Consider the following 15294-nt stretch of genomic DNA (forward strand, 5'->3'; position numbering starts at 1 on the left):
TATCAGAAAAAAAAGTGCACACTGACCAAGGTGCGGTGAACTTTTATGAAACATTGATGGAAACATTGTTCGTTGAGAAATGAAACCTTTGGTAATGATACATTACTTTCTTCGTCGCTCAACTGTATATCCATATGGTGAATCTGATAGTCAAACTCATACATATGCATTTTCAGAAAACATCGAGCAACAAAGCAACATGAGCAGGAAATCTAAATTTCAAAAGTATATACCATGAGATAACAAACTTACGATCTCAATCTTATTTGATCCAAGAACAAAAAATACAGTCATCCAGCTAATTGACTAACACTTGAGCTCAGTAAAGTATTGATCTCTCCAATTATATGGACTGGCCTGCCATCAAAAACAGATGATAGTGTTGCCTCACACAGCTTCTTTAGTTCTCTTGTTTTTGTAATTGCAGCCTCCTGTAAAATATATAAAATGGCAATAACTAGCAGGCTCAACCTTTAGCAAATTAACATACTTTTGCTGGCTACGTAAAGCACAAGGAGACCTATTAGTGTTTCCGTTCATTTTCTATAGCACATAATGGAGTAATGGATAAATAATTTTGATTTGCACAACCGATCATGAGCAAATATGAAATATAAGAAGTCATATTTTTACAACAGAAGGACGTTGTTTTCTTATTCCAATTCAGGTCACAGCTTTTACATGGATCAATATGAAGTGCTATTTAATGATGTTTTTAGTACGCTCAGAATAAAAGCATTGTGCAGAATGTGAAACTGGTTTCTGGACACAGTACTTGGTCAGCAATTACTTGGGGCACGTCAGAAAGATATTAGGCCACATGGAACAGCGAACAATGTGAAAATTCAAGTGATCTTTCCATCATGGCATCATCCAGAAGCAAATGAACTGTCTTGTGGTGTGTTTGGCAGCATAGAGTTCCTAGCAAATAGCTAGGATATTTGCCTCGTCCATCAGATAAACAACATTTTACGGTGTGTCTCAGCAAGTGCCAACAAGCATTGTGCTCTAGTTAATTAATCCAAGGAAAGAATCACTTACTTGCTTCGGCCATGATGACGACAGCGCATTCTGCAGCTCCATGCGCTTAACAGATAAATCACCTAAACCTTCCCGTAGTTTTACCTCATGATGCTTCTTCTCTTCTAAAGTAGAAACTAATCTGTCTAGAAACCTTGTAGAGAGGAAAGAAAGAATATTCGTTTAAAGAAAATGTAGAAACTAGAAACATAATGCACTTATTGTGGAAAAACTGCTGTAACATGCAAGTCTTTAAGACCCTGAGAAATTAACACTTTAGTAGACTAAAAGTAATGAAAGACAAAAGCGAGCGTGAAGCTTCATAATCTTTTACCTTTTAGAGTTAAGGATCATTATAAGGTCAAGAGTCTTCTGGTTAGTGAGCAATGAGATTGCTGAAGAAACCTCTACAAGCATATTCTCCAAACTATCAGGAGCATACTGCTGGAGAACAAAAGGTGAGACAGCTTGCACTTGATGCTGTAGAGATGATGTATCACCATTCCTCATCTCCCCTAAGCGTTGAGTCAAAAATGATTTTACCTGTTTCAGTTATTATAAATAAATGAGCTACAGCACCATGGTAAAGAGGATGCATTGGGGAAACAATCTCATAGAACAACAATATTTGTCAAATACTGAATTTCTAAAAAAAACTCGACCGGGCGGGGGAAAGACCGCCCCCGCGGCATTATATTAAGAAGAGGCCAAGTTGACCCCGGCTGAGAAACCCCCCGAACCCCGGCTCTTGATCTTGGGACTGGTGCCACGTTCCTAGGACCGTTACCCAACGGGCCGGGACCAAGCTGACCACTCAGCCCACTGGGTCTGGCGCCACGTTCTTGGGACCGTTACCCACCGGGCCGGGTCCAGGCTGACTACACAGCCCAAGCCATCAAGAGCACAGCGAGGGGGTTTTTTTTCCACAGGCGGGGGAAATCCGCCCCGGTGGGGGGTTCGAACCCCCCACCTGCGGGTGCCGCCGGTTGTGCCCAGACCGACTGAGCTAACAACCTTAGGCCTGAATTTCTAAAAGACAACATCTGTATTCGTTGTAGCCAAGAAAAAACATCAAAACAAGAAGGCTTCAAAATGATGAAAACACACCTCAAGTAAATCATCTAGAATATCATTCCTGTATTCCTTCTCCAGCAAACGACTTCTATCTTCAGATAACATTGGAGCATTCTGAATATTAGTATTATAATGCACACTTTCCTCAGAACCATCAGCGGTGATGTCCCAGCAAATCCCAGACTCAGATGGAGCAAGACCCTCTTTGTTCAAAGATGGGTTGTCCGAGACACTAACATTATAATTTTCAGAACCCGCTAGCACTATGTTAGCATCAATGATTTCATATGATCCAAAACCGTCACCAGATTCTTCAGCTGGCTGTTCAACAGCACCAATATCCCAATCAATTTCATTGGCATCCACAGAAATGTCCCAATCAATATCCTCTGCAGGAACGTTGGAGTCAATTTGTTCCACAGACCCATGAGATTTCAATGCCTCCCCAGTAGAACTTTCGACCTCATTATATACCGAGACATTGAGAGAAGGAGGACTTTCCTGCAACTTTTTCAGATTGTGCAGCACAGAATCACAATTTCCCTGAGGTTCAAAAGAACAAAGTGGTTAAAATAACCACAAAGTTTCTAGCAGCAACTTTTTTGTTTTGTATTCAGTAACTGATATGTTCTACATAGTCCTGAGCCCACCTTGTCCTCAGAATGGCAGTCTCTAACAAAAGCTGTGTAGTGCTCAATGGCCTTTGAGACAGGGTCACTGTTCAGCACTTCCAAGATTTTGCTAAATGTAGACGGAAGTGTCTTTGCAGACTCTATTAGTTCTTCCCGCACATTTAGTCCCTGTATATGAAAGTATGATGTGGTGAGCAACTTAAATGAAAGACACATCCCACTCAGTGCCAGTCAGATAGAGAAACTGACCTGCAAACCAAGCTCCTGGCAAGCTTCTACATATCTAGTAGCAGACAAAGCTGCGAGCCGCTTAATGTCAGCCTCCCTTCGATCAAGCTCGGCAAGCTGCTGCTGAGTCTTCTGCATCTGCTTTCTCTGGTATGGACTTGGGATAGACAGAAGAGCTAGTCAAAATTTATCTGTGGCCAGGCTGGGTCAGGCATAGTAGCTAAGCCAAGAACAAGGAAGAAGAGAGGCCGTACATGTCGTAGTTCACATTCTGAACCATGATCTGTGCCGCCTCTCCAAGGAAGACATGATCCTTCTCGTAAGCTTTCACGATGGACTCCCACTCACCCTATGCATAGCAATTGTATCAAAGCGTATGCCAGTTTCCGGTGGCACGTGAAGGTGCCATTGTTTCGTATATTATATTAATAAAAAGAAAAGATAAGAGAAACAAACGCTTACCGCGGATCCCGTCAGGCGGCCAAATATGTTGCGGCTCTCCGTGTTGGAGTCCAGTAGGATGCTATATATCTTCTTCGCTTCAAGGTACCCGATTTCTAAACCAGGGAAACGAAGCACAGGCAAACAATTACACTCCACGCGCAGAGAAACCAGAGAATCAAGCTAGCGGAGGTGGGGGTGGGGGGGGGGGGGGGGGGGGGGGCTTAAAAGCGCGATGGATCGAATTCGCCGAATCGCTACGCTGAAGGCCGGCCGCAGGCCGGGGGGAGTAAATTCTGTTACCTTCGGGCTCGAGGCCGAGGAGCGAGGGGTGCAGGTCTCGCGGAAGGGACGGGAAGGCCGCGGCGATCCGCGCGCGGATGCCGGCGAGGCGCTTCCGCCAGTCCTGCGGCACCCGCTTGCGGTCGACGAGCCACTCCTGGAGGCGGCCGAAGGCGATGTCGATGGGGAGGTTGCGGATCTCCGACGGGTCGTGCATCGCGGCGGCCGCGCGGCAGGCGGATCGCCACCGGAGCCGATCAGGGGCGGCGGCGGCGAGAGTGCTAGATAGACTCCGCTGGACTCGGGGGCGCAGCCCGCGTGGTGGCGCCGTGTGGTGGTGGTGCGGTGCGGGGTTGTTTGTTGGGCTTGGGTTCGTCTTGGGCTGGCTCAGCCCACCGGACTGGGCCCAAACCACCGTCGATTCCGGCTCGCGTGCGCGACACGCGGAAGGGGGGAGCGGGCCCCACCCGGCAGCGTGCGAGAACACCGGGAGAGGAATCACGGCACGCGCTCCCGTAAGCAGCGGAGATAAAGGTCGGCGGCCGTCTTCTTCCTCCGTCCCGTCTCCCGATCTACAAATCTGCTGCTCCGCTCGTGCTTCTCCGAATCTACTACTACTACTCTGCTGCTCGACCAGCCGCAGCCGGAGCCGGGGCGGCGAGATGACGGTGGAGAAGGTGGACGCGACGCTGGCCGACTTCGGCGCCCACTTCGAGCGCCTCTTCGCGTCCCCCGACGCGGCCTCCGACGGCAAGGTGAAGCTGCTGCTCTTCCTGGCGGACCGCGAGCCCGGCTCCTCCCTCACCTGGTGCCCCGGTAAGACTCCTCTTCCCTGGCACTGGCAGTAAGTAGCCCCCCGTTCCTAACCCGTCGTGCGCCGCCCGCAGACTGCAACGTGGCGGAGCCGGTGATCTACGAGCGGCTGGAGGCCCTGCCGCGGGGCCGGGACGCGGTGCTCCTGCGCGCCTACGTCGGGGACAAGCCCACGTGGCGCGACCCGGCGCACCCCTGGAGGGTGGACCCCAGGTTCGCGCTCAGGGGCGTCCCGACGCTGATCCGCTGGGAGGGCGGCGCCGCCGCGGCCCGCCTCGGGGACGACGAGGCCCACCTCAAGGACAAGGTCGACGCACTCCTCGGCGCCGGCGGCAACTGACGGATCGGGCTTGGGTCAGTTCCTGTATGAGGAACTCGCAGGCCGGGAAATAGTAATCAAGATATATAATAATGATTCTACGAGTTATTTTCTGATTGATGAGCTGGATTGCTCAATAATTCTCAGGATATGAATTCAGCCAAAAAATGACAAAGGGTGTATGATGAATTTGCAGAAATTGAATTCAAAAATTGACAAAGGATTACTCCACAATCCTCAGGATAATTTCTAAGAATCTATACATACACTAGGACAAGTATTCAGTCAAAATTCAAAAACTGGCAAAGGATGTCTGAATTTACAGAAATAAAAGTCCGTCGGCAGGGGGTGGTCAAGAAATTTGTTTCTTTTTTGCACTGTTTGTGCAGCTTCACGAGTTTGGCACTCTCATGATACTTCGCAAAATTAACACTCACCCTATTTACATCTTGATTTCCTTGATATTTTGATTGTTTAAATGATTTTTAATTTTTTTTCCACTAAAAAACTAAGAAAGTGGCGAATTTGAATTTGAATACGAGATTTGTGGAGTTCCTCACAAGCTTTCCATTACAGTAAAGAATATAGTTTTTGGTTGGATATATAACTCTATATACAAATTATTTGGTGTGGCTATCCTGATTTGTCGTTAGAAAAACTTAGTGTTTAGTGCTTGCTACTAGCATCTTATGGTGGAAGAATTTCCTTGATCCAGGGAGTATTGAGATAATGCCTCATTGAAGTGAGTTTGCAGTTTTTTAAAAAATTTACCAGCTCTCAGTGATGGCCCATCCACGATCATTCGGGTTAGAAGCTCTAAATGATGGCCCAATAATTTGGGCAGTCTATATATATACTAGACTGCATTTTATATGAATAGCATAAATGTTTGGAATCTCTGCTGGAAATGGAAATGGAAATGCTTTATTAATGTGATATTTTGTTTTCATGACATGGACAATAGTTCATCTCCTCGCAGATCTGACCACGCATATGCAGTCTCCAGAAACATAACTTGTTAGTCACCCAACCCTAGGGATTTGGATCACTGCAGCGTTTTCATAGTCGCAGGTATGGCAATTCACAAAGATCCTAACACGATTGCAGCAGAAATCATCAGTAACAATGGCATCTTGGGGCGTGTAAACCACAGCATCAACATAAGTATTCTCTTTCAGAATCACATCCTTTGCTTCCCTGGCCTTCTTTCCCAGCAGCTCAGGCCATGCCTGCTTGCCACCTTCAGATGCAAAAGTTTCGGAGTATTAATACATTTGGCCTTTGTAGTATCAAAATGAAATGGATAAATTTGTGAAGAAACATGAAACCAAAGTCTTACGGCAGTATGAAGGACCCTGAGCCCGGCACACCGATTCAACATGGTATGACATGGTTCCTATGGAGTAGCTTTTCTTGTATTTGTGCAATGGATGTGGGGCGAAACATATTTATACTCAAAATTCCGTGACTTTTATGTGCTGCATAATGGTCAATAAACACAAAGAATTCAAGCCAATTAATTAAGAAAATAATTAAGATTAAAGACAAATCCATTGAATCCCCTTAATATAATGCATATCCTTGATTATATGGTGTAAATGGCCCACTTTTATGCCATATTAATACAAAATAATTTTATTTTGTTTTCAAGTTAGTAAAAGTTTTAACCCTTGCTAAAATAAAAAAAATGTACACTGTTCTCTGCATTAACTTTGAGCTATTTAATACATAGTCGTGTGCAAATTTCAATAGATTGTTAGGCGACAAATAATATCCAAGACAAATAGGACTAATGCATTAAGAGAATATATATATCGAGAGGGTGGATGAAAAAAGACACATTAGTTCATTGTGAAAACTTTTAGGTAACGCATAGATCGAAACCAACTATCATCTGTCGTTTATTTCTAGTATAATTTATTCAAACCCTATACTGAGAAAGTATATTTAGCACATTATTGAAACATATGCATGAATAAAAACAAATTAAAAGCATAATTTAAACTCTTTATAGACATGAATAGCTTGGATAGATAAGCATACTGAAACAAGTGTGATTTGCATATTATCTAAGGTTTTTCTATACATTATTCTCATTAATTTATAAAAATAACATTAATTATGCGGTCATTAAGTTGCACATTGAATGGCATTGGTTGGTGTATCTAGAAATAGTAGCGACATATTCATAATGATGTATCTGTGTTCAATTATTTATTTTGAAATGGTTCACTATTGAAAATATCATCACAAGACTGACACCGGTATTTTTTTTCCTAGATGTAAAGCAGTTTTATTTCAAATCTCTGCCCACCAATTAGCAACGAACACCTGAGTTCATGATAGACACTCCTAAGTGAATAGGAATTGACATGTTCATATCGCATCATATGAAATCCAATGGGGCATCTGAATCATATCGCTACCTCTTGCTAGCCACATCACCCAAAATATTATTCTTTCTAGATTCTAGATGGTACATAAGAGAGATATTGGTGGGAACGTGAGTTCTGCTAACAAAAGAGGGAGCCAGAGATGCAATGAGGCCGTCTTTTGTAGAGCTTTCTCAATACGCGAGGAAGATCTGTCAGTGGTATTTTCTAAAAATGATGTTATTTTTTCAGTGATATGGAACCAACGTTTCCTTTTGTCTCTGGTAGAAAACAGTGAGGTAGTTGCTCACAGGGAATTTATAAGATGACCAGAAACTCAACATATTTTTTAATGCCCGGTTGGGGCAAATTAATGCCAGAAATGGATGGCACATCAACTATTCAATCTTATTTCTCATGCTAAATAACAACAGTTAGCTAGTTGTTGACACAACTCTTCAGCTCTTTTTGTATCCCCAAATTTTTGGTGAACCTCTTATTAGGTATAATAAAGTAGAAATTCTGTGAATAAAATCAGCCACCAGTAGTGACATAAAATTGCAGAATGTAGAATGCTTTATTAAGATGATTCTTTTGTCCAACCTGACAACAATTTATTCTATTATCAAATACCGCCTACAGGTACATGCATATGCATTTGCAATCCTCAACCAAATAACTTGCTGATCATCCAACCATTGGGACTTGGAACACCGTAGCATTTTCATAGTCACAGCCAGCATCACAATTCATAAGGAGCCTAACACGATTGCAGCAGTAGTCATCAGTAACAACGGCATCTGGCGGAGCATAAACCACAGAAGTGACATAAGGATTCTCTTTCAGAATCACAGCTTTTGCTTCCTTGCCCTTCTTTCCCACCAGCTCAGGCCAGAAAAGCTTATTGCCTCCTACAAATGTACAAGTTTTGGAGGATTAGACATGGAACAATTTGAATATGGCAACATGATATCGAAATGAATAGAAAAAGGTGTATGGATACTAAACATAATATGAAAACAAGGTCTTACGACACTTGGCGTTGGAAGGATTATTGGGCTGGCAAACCCATTCAGGATGGTATGACATGGTAGCAAGTTTTTCTTGTGCAAAGTTTTGTGGAAGATGTGGCGTGAAACCATATTTATACTGAAAAATGTTGTGGATTGTTAATGCTGTATGAAGGACTCAAATGAAATTTACAAATCCAGGAGATAATACTGCAAGAGATACAATGCCGGAGTAAATGAAAATCATGTTATAAATGCCATATATGAGCAAATCAATTACCTTTTGCAGTTTTAATGTTGCTGAATTTGTTTTGCCCCATCGCTAAAAATAAATACTGCTATCAAGCATGCTGATATAAATGAATTAATTACACCATTAATAATATCCAAGACAAATATGATGAAGATGATTAAGATAATACATAGTTAGAATTCAGATGCCACACGTATGTTATGAAGCAAGTATCTTGTATTTTAGTCTTAGAAGACTATTTTGCCTGCTTAATAGAATTGTATACTCCTCTCAAGATTAAAACCCGACCCAGGCTGGGGCCGTTATTTTCGACCTGCTATATAAAAGTTAGTACCATCCCAAATTTTTGGGTGTTTGTAGCGACATATAAAACTTAGCGACACACAAGCAAGCTCACGATACTCAGGATTCCCAATATATCCTGCCCCTTTTCTCCCAAACAACGACAATAGTAGATCTGACGGGACAAAGGTACAATCTCGAACTGGCAAGTGTCTGTTGATGAAGCAAGCCCAAACCCACGACCTTCGCACTTACCGAATTCAAATGGAAACAGGACACGATTCATGATATTCGTAAGAGTAAGAGACATCTAGCATAGCTGCACAAACGATCTGGATCCACAAACCAACAAGGTATCTTGAAGAGTTCAATACCAAGCTGAGAAAGCAATGGAGACATCATGAGACACCACACGTTTCCTCATAGGGATATTGAACCTAACAAACTCAAAAACACCAAAATTTGCTTTCATTGTGGAAGGCAGGTACACAGGCAGATCTATTCATCGTCCTCGACAATCTTGGTGCCCAGACCCTTGAGCCCCTCCGGGGGGATCTCAGCGACAGTGACCAGAGAGTAGAGCTCCTCCTTGGCGTCTTCCTCATCATTCCTCTTGCGTGCGATCCTGACGCGGACACGCCTTGGGACGCTGCGGATACCACTGCTCCAGATGTGCTTGTTGAGCTTCACGTCGATCCTGACATCTGTGGTGCCCATCGCCTTCTGTGCAAACTTCCTGATCTCCTTGATGGCGTTGGGAGCCTTCTTCTTGAAGGTGCTGCAGCACATCAGGTGAGCTGTCAGTTACTCATCAATTATCATAAGCAGAACAGAAAAAACATCATAAAACAGGAGTGGCAAGCATGGAGAACAAAACTGAAGTGAAGCAACACGACCATGAATAAACATGCAGATCAAAGCATCAAATAAACAAAACATACTGGACTAGTAGATCCAATGGTTGCAGGCACAAAACTTCTGCCGTTTGTGCACTGCTGAAGTATTGTGCAAACAACCATAAACACATCATGTAGAAGGATAAACAAATCATCCAAGAAACAGGAGCACAAACAGCAGCATCTCATATCAACATATAATAGAGCTTCAAAACATGATTCACAAGGGACCCCAAGAGAATGTGACAAAAAAAATGAAAAACCAAAAGAGGGCATCAAATTAGAGATATTTCCTGCCCAAATGGAACACATGGTAGCATGTGAAGTAGCAACACGTGTAACGATGAGCAGATTCCACTCTGCCGGGCATGTAACTGTGCACAGCCACAGGATTTAAAAGACAGGCACCTGACTATACCCGGAAACCATACATTACAACAAGGAGCTACAATGTAATCAGAGTGCTAGTCCACTTGCAGCTACTAGCCCAAGATATAAAGATCAACTGAAGTCCAGATCCAATGGTTGCAGGCACAAAACTTCTGACGTTTGTGCACTGCTAAAGTATTGTGCAAACAACCATAAACACATCATGTAGAAGGATAAACAAATCATCCAAGAAACAGGAGCACAAACAGCAGCATCTCATATCAACATATAATAGAGCTTCAAAACATGATTCACAAGGGACCCCAAGAGAATGTGACAAAAAAAATGAAAAACCAAAAGAGGGCATCAAATTAGAGACATTTCCTGCCCAAATGGAACACATGGTAGCATGTGAAGTAGCAACACATGTAACGATGAGCAGATTCCACTCTGCCGGGCATGTAACTGTGCACAGCCACAGGACTTAAAAGACAGGCACCTGACTATACCCGGAAACCATACATTACAACAAGGAGCTACAATGTAATCAGAGTGCTAGTCCACTTGCAGCTACTAGCCCAAGATATAAAGATCAACCGAAGGAAATGTGCAGCCAAACAAGCTGGGCTTGCATCAAGCAACCTCCAGGTGATTCATTCCTATCCATGAATCTGCCGTCACAAGCACAAAAGCAAGATTCATTCATGAGGAACATTTGTTTAGGACTCAGGAGCGAAAGCGGTGATGTGAACTTTTACTTATTATTTCTCAGGCTCCATCTTGAGACCTGCAGCAGACTCAGATTCTGATCTGTAAACCTATCCTAATTGCACTAGCCTTGCCAAATTGACATCCAGAACAAAACTGAGCAGACCAGATCATGAATAAACCATGTCAATTAAGCACTAGACAGAACAAGACAAGACACAGGCATCACATCCTACAGAAAGCACAAGTTTTTGTTATTTGCCTTGCTAACGATGCAACAAGTAACAGGACAGATACAACAAGCAGGAAAGCATCTTCTTTATGGGGCACAAACGGAAGCATCATACTTCTATCTACAGCAAAATATAGAACCTGGATTCCGAACACGAGTTGAGGCACCAGAGATAATGTGAAAAACATGGACGGACAAGCCGCTGCTGAGGGTGTGAGTCAGAGAGATTTCCTGCCCAAATGTAACACATAGTAGCAATTGAAGACGCAACACGCGTAACGATGAGCAGATTCCGCTATCCCGGGTAATGTAGCGTGCACAGCCACAAGCCCACAAGATTGAAAGACAGGCACTGGACTATACCCGGAGGCTGTAGTTGCTGAACAAACAAGACCACACACGATCAGAGGACTAGACAATCGCAGCGCGCCAGCCCAAACCGTACAGATCAATCGCAGGGAAATGCAAGGTCACGCATGTTGAACACGACTGCAGGACCCGGCGCCCCCTAGCGATTCGTTCGCTTCCCAAAATCTACCGCCACGAGCACGCGAGGAAGATCAGTTCACAGACAGCAGCGGCAAGATCAGGTGGAGGGAAGAGGCGAGAGGCGCGGAGGTGTTGGCAACCATACCATCCGTGGAGGCGCTTGTGGAGGTTGATGGTGTACTCGCGGGTGACCACCTCGTCCTTCCTGGCACCGCCGGGGCGCTGCTTCTTCTCCGCCATCGCGGCACTCCCTCCGGCGGCGGCGGCGGCGGCTCTCGACTAAGAAACCCTAGGTTTAGCCCCGCGAGGTCTTGCTGGATCACGTCGTTATATCAGCGCTGAGCTTTCGCATTGGGCCGAGCCGCTCCGCTTTGGTCACAAGCGTTTGGAGGCCCACTAGTCGACCAATCAATTGCAGACGCTGTCTATGTTTTCCTCAAGTGGAAGCGTAGAACTATTCTTACGTGTACGCTTTAAAAAGGCGCATTTTCATCAATTTTCCACTCTCGCTGTGCATTGTTTAGTCTGTACAAATACTTAAGTTTGCAAATTGATATGTTTTTTTTTCTGAAGTGATGTCCTTGGTATGCTTAGGCTGACCTCAGCAGCATGCGGTGGACGCGGGCAGGCGTTTACGTGGTGGGCGGGCGGGCCGACGCGGCGGGGCACGCTGCTGAGGTGGCGGGCGGACGCGGCTTCACGCGGGCGGGCGGACGCGGCTTATACACGCTACTGAGGTCAGCCTTATATTCCGATGGCCACTTGAAGAACAAGGTTTCATGCTTTTTCCAAATTTGCCTTTGCATATGCATATTGGCCACTTGAAGAACAACGTTGAATTTGGTGTTTAAAATGCCGACCTATTGGCATTGCATATGCCAAGGATGCAATTTTTTTTTTGCAGTTTTCTCAATTTGTACAAATTTTCCATTAAGAGAAAATAGTTTTTAGAAAATATCTCATATATACTCCCTCAGTCCTGAAATGTAAGGTATTTGAGGGTTCAAAATTTATAATTTAGTGTATACAAGTACAAACTAACCAAATGTATAATAATATTTTTAAGTTCCAATGGTACCTCTAATTTAAAAAATAGGTTCTAAACTTGCGTAATTACAATATAAAAAATAAAGTAGTAATAGATTAAGAGCTGGGAAATTCATTTAAAATTATAATTCATACTTGAAATAACAATGAAAACTGGAGAAGGGCATCTAATAGACAAAACTATCATCACTTTCAAATAAGCACATAGATTTGTGAGATTTGAAAGAACTAAGTGTATACTTAAACACTGGAGTCAATCCTTAAAAACTTACACATATCATTAAGCAACCAATTCCGTTGGGATGTTGTTGCTGCATGGGCTCGAGCGTTCAGCAGTAAAAATAGCGGTAGCAGCACTAGCGTTCAACCCTTCCCTCGCACCCTCATTTCCTGCCCACGAGATCCAGAGAGGGGAGAGGGAGAGAGGAGGGGTGAGGGAGGTAATTTCAATGATTGTATTTTTTGTGAACCTTGAACCTCGTGTGGCTCCATGATTCGGTCAAGTAGAGCTGGCGTTCAGAATTGTTTGATTTGTTTAATTGGTGTTTGTGCTAAAGGTGGCTACAAACCATGTGTCCAAGCATTTGGGGCTGACCAATTTGATACAATGAACGAAATTTAAATTGAATGTTAAACAAGATACCACATAAGATATTAAATTGAAGGTTTCATTCATTACAACCAAATTCTATAGAAATACGCACTGCCAACTAATTAAACAAGACATTTAGGCATACTACATATACAATATACTTAGTTTCGTAAAAACAAATACATTGGAAGGTGTGTCGTGCACAACTACATGCGTGCGAATTCTTGTAGGTGGAGCCGATCCATCCGTTGGATTCCCGGAAGGTACAACCGCGGCAGCAGTAGTGAGTATTGAAAGCTGTGGACACTTCTTGTAAGTGTGACCGTCCGCTCCACACAAGTTGCGACATTTTTTCTTCATTCAAGCCTCGGACTCGTCCATTCCGTTTCGGATACGACGTGTCTGCCGTCGGCCTATGCCCCTCTTCGTAGCTAGATCAGGGATGAGTATTGGATGGGGATTTTTTTGAGTGAATGGGCCTAGAATACCGATGCCGTATATCTCATGACACTAAGTCTGTGCTGCGGCGTCTTTTGTTAAATATTGAGAAACATATGACGCAGCATCTAACCCATATACAGAACAAGTCGCGATGACATGGGAGCAGGTAACCTCCCTCACCCCTTCTCTCTTCCTCTCCCCTCTCTGGATCTTGTGGGCAGGAAACGAGGGTGCGAGATTATATTTATTTACATGTAGATCCCTGCCACCCCCTGCCGGGCGGTAGGGGTATAAAACTGTAAAATGTGAAATCGAAAATATATTTCTGTAAAAAACAATTTTAAAAAATATAAAAATAAAAAAGCCGCGCGGACATCAGTTGTGATGGGCTAGTATTTACATGTTGCCTGTTGGGCCATTTCTTGGATTTGGACCACAAATGCTAAGTAGTAAAAAGATTTTTGGTTAAAATTTAGTGTAGTTCTAGGCCTACCGGACCTTTTGAGCCCACCGGCGGGCTAGAGGAGTAAAAAAAGGTTTGCTAATATTTTTGATTTTGATGCGAACATAAAAATTAAGCAATTGATTAACTGAACAATATACTAATATACTAATGAGGGTACATGTACCTTTTCTCTACCTTCATAATTTGAATGCAAAAACTCAACCCGCCCTAGTGGCAGCATGCATTTATTAGTCTAAGGTTAACTTTGTCATAGAAAGCTGTAATCCGCAGAACACGTCATTTGACTATACTATCCTCTTGCCCAAGAGTAAACTCTTTTGATTTTGATAGGTCTGAAAATTTTGCGTGAGGATGGGCTGTAACTTTGGTAAATCAGTCTATATGTCTTTTGTAACCATGGTCCTATGAGGCCTAGCTCAACATTTTTCCAAGCTGGAGGGAATAATTTAGCTATAAGCTATCGGCCGCCACAACAGTCGCTAAAACCTAGCAGTAGCTGAAAAGCTGAATTGATTTACAAATTACGACAGCAGGTTGAAAATCTCGAGAACTGCAAGGAATCTTCCCGTTGAATTCAAACGCGACATGCATGGTGCACAGAATTGATCAAAGCATTCCACAAAACTCAAAAAAGAAAAAGGTAAATTGGTCCAAGTAGAGTGTGTGCATCTACTTCGGCAAAATCGGATCGATCAGAGCTCGTGGCCTACTGTTTTAGGTCTGGCGGTTCTGTTCGGTTGGCTGTAGCTGGTAGGTGATACTGATTTGTTGATAGAGAAAAGTACTGCTGATTGGCTGCTAGCTGGCTGGCTGACAGCTGAACAGAGCGAATTGCAGACATGCAGCCCAGCTACCTTGTCTGTTGATATGAAAGTGAAAGTGTTTGGATGAAGCATATGCATTTGGCATGGCTATATATTCCTTTTGAGGTTGAGGTAGGTTCCGTAGCTCCAACACTGCCTATGATCCAAACCTGCAACGAGATTCCGCCTATCTGTAGTCTTGGATGCATTAGACCACCAATGAACTTCTGTCATCATTCATTTGGATGGCAAAGATTCACTTCAACAGTATGATCATTGCCTGACAGGAATGTACTAGTATTATTTGAGTGTCAAGCTAAGTAACTAGGTTTACTCTAAGCAAACAGAGTGCTACCATCAGTAGAGTACTAATGGCTCCTTTTCTCTATATAAGTAGCCACTGGCAGTGCGATGAGGATGCACAACACACAAGTCTGTCAGTACTCTGTATTCACCTTCCACCTTCTCTAGCCATGAAGCTTTGGAGCTCTTCCCTTTTCTCATACTCACCAGGGCACCCTAATC

General features: G+C 43.6%; 3 protein-coding genes across 4 annotated transcripts; 1 reads left to right on the forward strand and 2 right to left on the reverse strand.

Moving 5' to 3' along the window:
* Nucleotides 1-31: 31 nt before the first annotated feature.
* On the reverse strand, nucleotides 32-4147 carry LOC120668406 (CDK5RAP3-like protein). 2 transcript variants are annotated; one of them, XM_039948105.1, is made up of 9 exons: nucleotides 3699-3988; nucleotides 3417-3511; nucleotides 3209-3303; nucleotides 2976-3111; nucleotides 2745-2894; nucleotides 2128-2637; nucleotides 1355-1563; nucleotides 1042-1174; nucleotides 32-431 (listed from the first exon to the last, which is right to left on the reverse strand). In XM_039948105.1, exons 1-9 carry the CDS (start codon nucleotides 3892-3894, stop codon nucleotides 291-293), a joined length of 1665 nt encoding a protein of 554 aa, XP_039804039.1. In that variant the 5' UTR covers nucleotides 3895-3988; the 3' UTR covers nucleotides 32-290. The 2 variants fall into 2 exon arrangements, with proteins under 2 accessions (XP_039804039.1, XP_039804040.1); XM_039948106.1 differs by lacking the exon at nucleotides 1042-1174 and having other exon boundaries at nucleotides 73-431; nucleotides 3699-4147.
* Nucleotides 4148-4180: 33 nt separating this feature from the next.
* LOC120668408 (thioredoxin-like protein Clot) lies at nucleotides 4181-5043 on the forward strand. The gene is made up of 2 exons (XM_039948108.1): nucleotides 4181-4493; nucleotides 4565-5043. The coding sequence occupies exons 1-2, from the start codon at nucleotides 4340-4342 to the stop codon at nucleotides 4828-4830; spliced, it is 420 nt and encodes a 139-aa protein (XP_039804042.1). The 5' UTR covers nucleotides 4181-4339; the 3' UTR covers nucleotides 4831-5043.
* Nucleotides 5044-8985: 3942 nt separating this feature from the next.
* LOC120668409 (60S ribosomal protein L31-like) lies at nucleotides 8986-11846 on the reverse strand. The gene is made up of 2 exons (XM_039948109.1): nucleotides 11566-11846; nucleotides 8986-9504 (listed from the first exon to the last, which is right to left on the reverse strand). The coding sequence occupies exons 1-2, from the start codon at nucleotides 11658-11660 to the stop codon at nucleotides 9225-9227; spliced, it is 375 nt and encodes a 124-aa protein (XP_039804043.1). The 5' UTR covers nucleotides 11661-11846; the 3' UTR covers nucleotides 8986-9224.
* Between the last annotated feature and the right edge of the window lie 3448 nt (nucleotides 11847-15294).

The sequence above is a fragment of the Panicum virgatum genome, chromosome 4N (genome assembly GCF_016808335.1).
Source record: "Panicum virgatum strain AP13 chromosome 4N, P.virgatum_v5, whole genome shotgun sequence".
In the NCBI taxonomy this organism is placed as follows: Eukaryota; Viridiplantae; Streptophyta; class Magnoliopsida; order Poales; family Poaceae; genus Panicum; species Panicum virgatum.

Excerpts from the sequence above, each read along its gene's own strand:
- LOC120668408 (XM_039948108.1), top strand. The coding sequence starts at position 4,340 with ATGACGGTGGAGAAGGTGGACGCGACGCTGGCCGACTTCGGCGCCCAC. Across the intron at positions 4,494-4,564 it reads CTCCCTCACCTGGTGCCCCG|ACTGCAACGTGGCGGAGCCG; the intron begins GTAAGACTCCTC and ends CGCCGCCCGCAG.
- LOC120668406 (XM_039948105.1), bottom strand. The coding sequence starts at position 3,894 with ATGCACGACCCGTCGGAGATCCGCAACCTCCCCATCGACATCGCCTTC. Across the intron at positions 3,304-3,416 it reads GCCGCCTGACGGGATCCGCG|GGTGAGTGGGAGTCCATCGT; the intron begins GTAAGCGTTTGT and ends TGCTATGCATAG. Across the intron at positions 2,638-2,744 it reads ACTGCCATTCTGAGGACAAG|GGAAATTGTGATTCTGTGCT; the intron begins GTGGGCTCAGGA and ends TTTGAACCTCAG.
- LOC120668409 (XM_039948109.1), bottom strand. The coding sequence starts at position 11,660 with ATGGCGGAGAAGAAGCAGCGCCCCGGCGGTGCCAGGAAGGACGAGGTG. Across the intron at positions 9,505-11,565 it reads CACAAGCGCCTCCACGGATG|CACCTTCAAGAAGAAGGCTC; the intron begins GTATGGTTGCCA and ends GATGTGCTGCAG.